We start from the raw sequence: 10,861 nt of genomic DNA on the forward strand, positions 1-10,861 counted from the left end.
TACCATGCACAAGGGAAATCAAAATTACTAACTAAGTGCACACAGAGAAGTACTAGCTGCCTTTAGGTTTTGGTGTTGAAGCAACAGTATCTTCAGAACTCAAAGCAAAACCCTGTTTCTAGGCATCTGGTTCATTGAACTCACTGTCTCATGTAGTCATGCTATTTAAAAGTAGCTGAAATGGTTAAATGGAGAGTTTTCTTGAACTTCAAAGTGTCAAGTATTCAGGATATTTGTTGGTATTCAATTACAGGAATGGATACTTTTTGGGCTTATTTTTGTGCCATTATTATAATTGGATTTTCATTTCTATGTGTAAAGAGATAGCTCATTTAATACTTCTTGGACTAACTTGGCAAGCATGAGGTTATTATTAAAATAAGTTCATTTCCAACAGAGATAAAAAGAATATATTAATTTTATTGGTTGGTAAAAATAAATTGCTTCCTTAAAATTATGATGATGTAAATCATAGATGAATAGTGGGAATAATTTAATCTGGCTCAATACAATTTATCAAGTTTGAGGGATGGTAAAAGATTAATAACATACAATGAGGATGGGCAGGAGTTCTTCTTTTGGAGAATTAATGTATTCCAAAGTTAAACCTTCTGAATGAAGTCACCTGATCAAAATGAGGTGTAATTGATGTCTTGGTGGAACGGAATTAGAAAAGCACAATAGTATTCGATGTACATATTTGATTTCATTTCTGCCTTTTGATGGTTTTATAATGTTGACTTTTGAAATGACCTTGAAGCAATGTAGTTTATTACGGCAGCGCAAAAATTACATTTTTTTGTTACATGGTTTGCTTATCACTGCCTTACATATATATACAGACAAGAACTAGTTTTGCATTTTGTGAAATTGAAAATATGCTCCCAAATCTCAGTGTTGGAAATTAACTTAAAAATTAATGTTGTATTCCTCGAGTTTAAATGCCTTTAAATGACCCCTGACACTATATATTAATGTATGGATATGATTTCTTGGTGCCTTATTGTAAGATACAGATGAAGATTTTGGGCTAATAGCTATTGTGAAATGTAAATTAAAATATCAAAAATGGGTTTTGCTTTCCAATTGTGGCCTAGTCTACTTTGACCCTTGTCATATATTTTATTGGTTATTTTGAGCTCCATGCTTATCAATTGCAGGGTATTTAGCCTTACTTGTATTGAGTTCCACTGAGAAAGATTCAAAAAGAATTGTTTCTTGAGAACTACTTGACAGTTAAGATTTTATCTCACTAAAATGGACTTGTTGCATGGTATATACTGCACTGCTGAACTATATATTGATACACATTATTATTCTTTTAAATACATGAGAACATAAAGGAAGAATATTTTGGTAAATTTCCAAATTACTTGCTGTTGAAATGAATTCAGAAGATGCATCTTCAGTAGTAGTAGTAGTTTTGAGGGGAGGCGACCGACAGCTAATGTCATTTGCGCCATAGGGGAAGGACAGGAAAGGATGAAGGGTGGAGAGAAACCCGGCGTCGGCATTAGCCTACTCTTTACGAAAGGCGCCAAGGGGTCCGTGGCTTAACGTCCCATCCGACGGACGGCGTACTCACTCAAAGTGCCCTCCACAAAGCACCTCAAGTAGGGATCGAGATACCTCTGAAAAATATTCAACACCGCCGGGATTTGAACCCGCGCCCTCAGGGTGGGAAGCCAGTACGTTAGCCCTGCATCTTCAGCTGCATAAGTGTGTCAATATTCCAAAATATTGGGCAGTTGGCTACACATCTTCCAAATTAGCCAGCAGGTCAATCTATACTGAAAATGTTCTCTTTTCTGGTGGTCACAAGAACCCCTTAGTCAAACAGTGTCATGAAATGCGTTTGAAGTCTCCAGTGTATTATCCTTAGGAATAGGTTTAGTTCCCTGCATGGTGTAAAAACATAAAATGTGTAGTTGGAAAAATGAGCAAGAAATGTGATTACATCAAATTAAAATGTGGATATGCTTGTAATTTAATGAAATAAATTGAAAGGGTTATCCAAAAAAGAGAAGGTCAACAGTCTCATAATATGAGTGGTAACCATGATATTTGCTCACGCAATTTCATTTCTACAGCCTTATTAGAGGCCGAGTGAGTGCATTCATTGTAAGAATTTCAATCTTGAGCACAGTGACACCTTCCTTCATCTTTTTTGATGTGGTTGTTGACTTAAATGTTATCAGGAAGGGGATTAAGCATTTTTCATTATGTAATGTAGATTTCCCAAGTAGACGTAAAGTTTGGCAGATATGTTGTACAGTAAGGTATGCCACAAATTTCCCATACCCTTAGTGATTTACCATCTCTGATTTTTCCAATTGTAAGGTTTATTATTCTAGAACTTTTTGAAAGCTGACTTAACATTTTTTGGATTGGGCATAACCCAAAATGTCATTACCGGCTGTTGAAATTATTCTAGTGATGACCCACTAATCAAATATGGATGGTGCTGGAAAGGTTTTCAGCATTGGACGAGTAAATAAAAAAAACATAATTGAAGCTTACATAAGTCACTACATTTTTGCATGCAGTCATTGGTACTATTTGTTCTTTTATTTGTACATAGTACTACATAAATGGTTTCATGATATCATTATTTGAATTAAATGGACCTTTTTTGCATGAATCGGGCATTATGTTAATAGTTTTCACCATACTTACAAATCCTAAAATATTATTTCTTGATTGTCCTTGCTATTTATGTATTGCATAATTATACTAGCATTTGCAGTAATTATCCTGTTTGAAAAAGTGCTGTCAATTTCCTGTGAGTTCAATATTTCCATTAATCAAAGAATATATTTGAGTCTTTTGTTATTTATTCTTCTGCAATTTGTGTTCAGTGAAATTAACCATAAGTATGAATGAATAAAAAGATAGTGACTTAAAATTTGAATGGAAAGTTCTTAATACATGAATTCAATTTTTACTAAATGTGCCTGTTATATGTTGCTGACAATTTTTTAAGACATTTCCTTGTGTTGTGTGGTGTTTTTATTATCTAGATGTATTATTTATTTGTTTTCAGGAAGCAATTGAGAATTGACATCTTTCCTAACTTCACTTATGAGATGATGCGTATAGAAGTGAATATTAAAACTTCCATTGGTCATGAACATGGACTATCAGCATGTACTTTGGTAAGCATAGAATTTGTTTTACTTAATGTTTATATTGGCCTCTGACCATGCATGCCATGTAGCTAGGTATTGAGTCATCTAGGAGAAAGAAAAGTACAAAATATGTACACATTTCTACACTGCAAATAATGCTTAAAAAACATACTTTGAATTATGTAATAGAAACAATTCACTACAATTGCTTGTCATTTGAAAATTCATTCAGTGAATAATAAAATTGTGTCATATGTAGATTTTTTGGGTTTGAATTTGAAACTACTTAACTTATCAGCCATTTTAAATGAGTCTGGGAATGTGTTTTGAAATCTGACTTCCATTGCCATTAGGCTTTTATGCCTATTTGCTGATTTATGATAGCTTGTGTTGAGTTAGTGATGATTTCTTGTTGAATATGAATGAATAACATGAAAGAAATGGATATTACTTTTTATTAAGACATAAGGCAAAAATATACATAGATGGAATGTTAAGGACATTTAATTTTTGGATAAGGACCTACATGGTGCCTTTTAAGGAGGACAATGTCTGCATTGGATTACTTTTTTGAATAAGAAAACTTCATGCATCATGCATACTGATATCTCCAGAACAGGAGATGGAAGATGAGTGGCATAGACCCTTTATTTTATTGATTTTAGCCCAGACCTCAGCAAATGGTATTCCGTAGCTTAGGGTGAACCCATTCTTCTTCCATGATGTATGCTTGGCCTCTTTCACAGTTTGGAGTTCCTTAGCCCCGTACTATTCCAGATGATGCCCTGGAGATAAAAGAGGGATAATACATCAGTTGAAATGCCTCTAGAGAGCAGGAACTGCCTAGTGTAAATCTTGGTGTGAAGTTCAGTACAAAAATTATCAGAATGAATATTCCACAAATCAGTTTGTTGAAAATGTAGAAATAAAAATGTTGTATTGGATATAAAAATAATTCTCTCATTGGTGAGATTTAAATTAATATCCTCCTGCAATATTGCACTGTGAAATGGGAGCGCCTGTGTCTTTTTCTAATTTAATGTTTGTTGCTTTAACACTGGTGCTGGACAGCTTTTCGTTTTATCAAGAAGTTTTTGAATAATTTTCTCCAAAATTATAAAGTTTAAATCATCAGGATATCTTATCAACTTATACTTTGGTCATTTTTATTTATTAATGATTGGAAATGAAAAAAATCACAACAGTAAAATAGGTCCCAATATTGAGTCATTAGGATCTCTCATCCTAATAGGATGGGAATCTAATGTACATTTTACATTTGCCGATGTTATTTGCATCATCTATCAACTTCCAAATAAATAAGATCTTAACAATTGCAAGGTCATGCCTCTGACGTTCTCTCTTTCGGCTTTACTCATAAGGAGAGGATGGTGGATGAGATCAAAGGCATGAATTAAGTCCAGGAACATAGCAAGAACTAAATTATGTTTATCTTGGGAATAGGTTGTGAAATTGAAAGCATTCATGAGTGCTGACCCTATGCATCTTTTTTTCTGATAACCACATTGTGAATCAGAAATAATACTGAATGGTTTAGAAACATTACATTTATTCTCATCCCATATCGCATCCCATATCATAGCGGTTTTATGAGGAACATGAGAGACATAAGACTACATTGCACTACTGTTGATTGATATGTTTTGTCTTTGTTTTTCAATAGGTAAATGAAGGAACAGAATCCAACCCAGATTTAAGAGTTAAGGATCAGTGGAATGGAGCATGCCAGCATAATGTAAGTTATGTGCCTTGAGGCTATGTATTCAGTTTGTTGCAATAAATAAACATGATGAAATATTTAAAACTTTAAATTTCAGGGTATACAATATGCATCATTGATTTGTGAAAAAGTTCCAACTGGGAATTATTCCATCACAGTAAGAATTTATATATATTTCATTTCAATTTTACATTATATTTTCATATGTTTTCATGTGTTAATATGTTAATATTTCATATGTTAATTCTGTGAAATTACATGTCTTAGGTTATAGCCAATGCTGATCGATGTTTAGCTGATAGCATATGGACAGAATCTGGTCACTGCATTTGGACATACGACACTTTTGGTAAATATTCATAGCTCTTGGTTAGTCAAATATAGCTAGGTTCAATATTCATCAATTTTCTAGAGTTTAAAAATTAACTTTCATTGTATTTTATCTCTGCGTATCAAATGAAACCATGGAAATATTTTGTTGAACCAATTTTGTTCATCTGAATACACTTTTGAATTCATGTCGAAAATAATTAGATAGCAAAAAACTTGTATTTTGTACAAAAAAAATGTATTCATCTAAATGATTCATATTTTTTGTAGGTATTGAAACTGATGATATACCAGTTGTATCTGTGGGTAGTGGTGCTCCCACATGGAAGATTGTGATCATAGTTATTATAATTATTGGAGTTCATGCAATAATAATAGGTATTCTGCTTATAATCAGAAGACAAAAGCAACCACAAACTTCAGGTACGTCATAGAGAAATACATTGCTCAAAGTAAGATAGCTAAGGAAAGGGCAATCAATTCCCAGTGTTCCATGGTAATACCTAAATGGCCCAAAAACTGCTGACACTAAATGTAATACATTTTAAAAAGTGCAATGAATAGTTATGCCATGCAATAAACTATGCCATGGCAACAAAGAAATTATAAATGGGCATATAGTAAAGTCTCTACTATCTGTCTGCAAATTATCAGTTTTGCAAATCAATGGTGGTACTCTCTTCCCAGTGCTTCAAAATTTTAATCAAATAACAATCTTAATTAAATGGTTTGAAACTTCGATATACTTTTAAAAAATACATATTTGAAATATGTAGAAGACTTTGATAAAAGTCTTGGATTCCACAAAATCAACAGTTCTCAGCAGTATTTACTGTTTAAATGTAAACAATTTAATTTTATCCGTACTTTCCTTTTTTGTTTCCCTCGACTTCATAAGGCTCGAGACTTAGTCTCCTTTAAGGTGAGCAAACACATGGTTTGTTATTCAACCAATCAACATTAACTATCTTCGCCTCATTATTTCAATCAGTATTATTTGTCATAATCCTCTTATTGTTATATCGTCTTCTCAGTTTGAAGTGGGCCAGAGTGCCTTTCCCTACTCTTCATATTTTAACTTCTTATGTAACACTCATTTTCTGTATGTAAAAGCATATATGCATACTGAATAGAAAGGTGTGTATTATGCAATGAAAGACACTATCATACTTCTTACAGTTGAGTGCCTGTAGGCTCAGAGTTGAACGCAATAGATGGAATTTTCAAGCAGAGGGGCGACATCCTCAGTAACTGAATGTTTATAAGTTTTGCAGCAGCACCACATGCAAGAAAAAACTAAATGGCCTACATTTATAGTTTATTTAGGTTTTTTCAGGAAATACTTTGAAGGAAAACAGTGTTATTATTGAATTTTGTAATATAGATGACCTTTTTCTGTGCCTGATGAGGGAACGATACTGAATTTAAAGTAATTTTCCTTGTGAATCGGTTTGTGACTTAGAGGATAAAGTCATACCCATATACCCTTGGTCCTTAAGACACAGGGTGGTTTTGGAGCACATTTAGTAAATTAAATAACAGCATATACTTGTAAATTGCTCTTGTATTCTTCATTTTTGCACATAGTTAATTCACCAACCTAAGTAATATAAGATTATCTCCATAATGTTTTTGCATTCAATATATATAAATTGTACATTGTTGTATTTTCAGTTAATATGGAATACTTATCCGTAAAACCACGGGATAATGATGTGAATTTGCTGTTGCTGTATCCACGTGACTGTTTTGATTTCATGAAAACAATGTCCACTTTTAGAAGACTCATGGAGCGATTAGATAATATTCAGGTAGGTTTTAACGTACTTATAGCACTGATACTGAATGCACTCAGAAACATAAGTATAGGATAAAAAGGAAATGTATTTTCGTACCATTCTTAAATGTGTCCATCCTGGACCTACCTTAACAGATAGAATACCAACAATAATTTGGCATTAGAGAAGCTACAACTCATGACATTATACCTACAGGAAATAATGAAACATTTGTCTATTTATTGTGTTAGAGATTGAAAATATTTTGTTGAAAAATTGAAAGTCAGATTTAATTATGTCTTAAGTAAAATGTGAAATGAGCAATGTTATTATTATAAGGCAATCTACTGGTGAAGGTAGGTTTTGGATGGACAAAACTACCAAATAAATATTTGAATAAATGTAGCTATTGCTAGCTCTTTCATCTGTTTAGCAGCATCCTTACTCCCCCCTCCTTGCCATAATGTTGGCGGCAAGATTAGGCATTGAGGGTGCTCTTCTTTCTTCTGGTTTTTCCTCTTATACTATTCTTTCATCTAATCTTCTCTCCCTTATATTCCATCTTCTTTCATCTATCTTCATTCTTCTTTCTCTCCTGCTCTTCGATTTGTAGGTCCTTTAGAACATTCAATGCATAGATATAGACTGCTCCCCACACCTCCTCTCCTTTGATGACATAATCATCACCGTCAAACTTTCTGGAGTTGTACTGTTTGTCATTTCTAGCTCTTTCCTAACTTCATCATGTCTAGAGCGCTTGGAGAACACATGACCCTCATTTTCGTCAACTCCTACACAGGATGGACACTCTGGGGACTCCTCATGCTTGAATTTGTAGAGGTAGCCTCGGTAGCACCCCTGGCCTGATAGCATCTGTGTCAGGTAATAGTTGACCTCACCTTGACTGCGATTCAGTCACTCGTCAACTTGGAGAATCAACCAGTGCGTCCATCTACCTATCTAGTTGAGTCATCCCAACTTTTCTGCCACCGTTCTAAACACCTTTTACATTCTTCAGTTTTCAGGTCCTCTTTTTTTCTTGTCTTTCAGGTCTCGTAGAGCTTTCTTTCGTTTGAAGATCTTCTTCCGTTCTTCCGCTAGTATTTCAATTGGCAGAAGCCCTGAGATGACTTCTACTGTTTCCTTGGACACCATGCAGCATCCACTTGCTACTCGTAGGGCACTTAGCCGATACATGGGCGTCACTTTCTTATGCGTGCGCTGGGTTGCGAGTGTGTCGGCCAAAATGGCAATGCCATAAATCATGACAAATGTGGTGACTGACATCAGGAGTGCTCTCCTCTTCTGCTTTGGACTTCCGACATTGGGCTTATGCCATGAGAGGGCCTTCCCAACTGCAGCTGCTTTTGTGCTTGCACTCTTTACCTGTGCTTTGAAGTTCAGATGCGAGTCAATCTGCACGTCAAAAAGATGACTGGGTGACAATTCGATGTTCTCCCACATCAGAGTTAAAGTTATGGTCTCCAGGGTCTTCCTGCTGGTGACTAGGACTGTTACCGTTTTCTGTTTGGCCAGCTCTAATCCTATTTGCTCCATCCTTTCTGTACACATCTGAAAGGAAACATAGAAGAGGTGGGTGACTTCATCCAGATGCTTTGCCACAATGACCATTGCGATGCCATCAGCGAACGCCACATTTGTCACTGCTCTGGGGCCTTAAATTCTCAGCAGCTCATCATACATGATGTTCCAAAGCAGTGGTCCAAGCACCCAGCCTTGTGGAACTCCTCAGGTTACATGATACTGCTTAGGACCTTCATTGGTGTCATACCTCAGAATTCAGTCTTTGAAATAGCTTCTCACCATTTTCCGTATGTATCCAGGGACACCCATTTCGGAGAGCGCCTCCATAATATGATCCCTTCTGGCCGAGTTGAATGCATTTTTGATACTTAATGTCACTATCAGGCAGTACTGTTTCTCACCATTCTTCCACCTTTCACCAGCTATTGCCTCTCTTGCCTTATTAACGACAAGACTGATGGCTTCGAGAGTGTAACGGTTTTTTCGCAATCCAAACTGATTGTCGGATAGATGTCTCTCCGATGCTTCTTTGTTTTCCCCATAGAATATTTGCTCGAAAATTTTTCCTGCCGTATCTAGCATGCAGAGTGGATGACAGTTCGTCTGGTGGCTTCTTTCTTTTAGGGAGGAGAACTAGTCTCTGCCATTTCCACTGAGTGGGAAAAGTTCCTTCCCTCATGCACCTGTTGTACATAGAGAGGAACTTCTTTGATGGCTGCTTTCAATGCAATGTTGGGGATGCCATTTAGCCCGGGGGCTTTCAAGATCCCAACTCGCTCCCTTTAATTCCTGGAGTGTCTCTGCCAGTATATTATTCTCATCACATTGCTCAGTCAGGTTGTTGAAATTCGGTTGCTGTGGAAACAGCCCTGTCACGAGATTTTATAGCTTGATCACGCATGTGGGTGAGGGCACATTGACTAGATCTTTTACCTTTTCATTATTACTTTGTTTGGTCTACCCTATTGATCACTATTGCCCTCTTTTAGAAGCTCCTCCCAACATTTCTTCTTGCTGGTCTTGATCACCTTAGCCAGCTTACCCCGGGCATCTTAGTAGATCTTTTCCAGCTCGAGGTAATTGGGCCTATGCCTATTCCTTTTAGCCTGTCCTCTTGTTCGAATGCATTCTCAACAAAATGTAGATATTGTGTCATTCCACCAGTATACAGGTAATTGTCGATAACGTTTTCCTTTCCGGGGCAATTGTTAGGTCACATGCCTTGGTTATCCAACTTATAGCCGCCTTCACCTGTTCGGTCGCATTTATTGCAATGACTGGCCTTTTCTCCAGTGCTGCTGTAAAATGTTTGCGGTCAAAAGCATTGACCTTCCATCAAACCATGATCATCTTTGGAGGAGGTGGCGCTCTCCATGACTTGGCGGTAAACATCTCCCAACTGATCAGATGGAGATCACTGAGTTGCAAGATGTCCGTTACCTCCTGGGCATTGTCATTATCTGAAGCGAGACATTGACTGACGAAGGTGAAGTCAACAATCGGGCCTATGCCTCCTTTATCAAAGGTCCATTTGTTCCCTGTGTTAAGCAACACTAAATCTAGGCTGGTGAATACTTCTAGAAGCGCCTGGCCTTTTGGGTTCGTCACCTTGCTTCCCCAGTATACTGCCCAAGCGTGGAAGTCTCCTGCAATGGCCACGGGAGAGTGTCTGAAAGTAGTTGTTTCCTCAAGGATATTGATTTCCAGGTCAGCCTCATGAGTTGCTTCTTCTCTTAACATAACGGCCATCCTGGTATGAATTTTGTCCCTTATCTCCCGATTTAAGACTATCATAGGCAGATCTGTTTTCCTTTGTCGTACTTTTACAATGGAACCCTCTGCATTATCCTTGGGTAGGCCTTCCTTCACCTTCTTTAAGATATCCACATAGAACATGTTTCTCATTTTTGGCATTTTAAGTAGTCTGCTAGGCAGCGTCTGGTCTTCCGTCCCTTGGTCCCTTGCTTCTTCCTGCAATTTTCAGAATGCAGGAGTGCATATGCAGTGTAAGTGTGTGTGCGAGTGTGTGTGTGTGTGTCTGAGTGCGAGTGTGTGAGTGTGTGTGTCCATGTATGTGTGTGTCCGTGTGTGTGCGAGTGCGTGTGTGTACCAATTGGTGCGTGCGCGAGTGTGTGCGAGTGCGTGCGTGCGAGTGCGTGTGCGCGCTAGTGTGTTTGTGTGTGCGCGAGTGTGTGTGCGAGTGTGTGTGTGTGCGAGTGTGTGTGTGTGCGAGTGTGTGTGTGTGCGAGTGTGTGTGTGCGAGTGTGTGTGTGCGAGTGTGTGTGTGCGAGTGTGTGTGTGCGAGTGTGTGTGTGCCAGTGTGTGCAAGTGCGTGTGTG

General features: G+C 37.2%; 1 protein-coding gene across 2 annotated transcripts in view; it reads left to right on the forward strand.

Moving 5' to 3' along the window:
* LOC139691440 (uncharacterized) overlaps positions 1-10,861 on the forward strand; it is a 32,929-nt gene that overhangs the window by 12,064 nt on the left and 10,004 nt on the right. For both annotated transcript variants that reach the window (XM_071589256.1, XM_071589257.1), the window contains 6 exons: positions 3,044-3,155; positions 4,813-4,884; positions 4,967-5,026; positions 5,137-5,218; positions 5,470-5,622; positions 6,874-7,010. In XM_071589256.1, coding sequence (XP_071445357.1) covers positions 3,044-3,155; positions 4,813-4,884; positions 4,967-5,026; positions 5,137-5,218; positions 5,470-5,622; positions 6,874-7,010 — 616 coding nt within the window. The remainder of the gene's footprint in view (positions 1-3,043; positions 3,156-4,812; positions 4,885-4,966; positions 5,027-5,136; positions 5,219-5,469; positions 5,623-6,873; positions 7,011-10,861) is intronic.

This window comes from Hetaerina americana, unplaced genomic scaffold (genome assembly GCF_022747635.1).
Source record: "Hetaerina americana unplaced genomic scaffold, ioHetAmer1.1.p SCAF_35, whole genome shotgun sequence".
Lineage (NCBI taxonomy): Eukaryota > Metazoa > Arthropoda > Insecta > Odonata > Calopterygidae > Hetaerina > Hetaerina americana.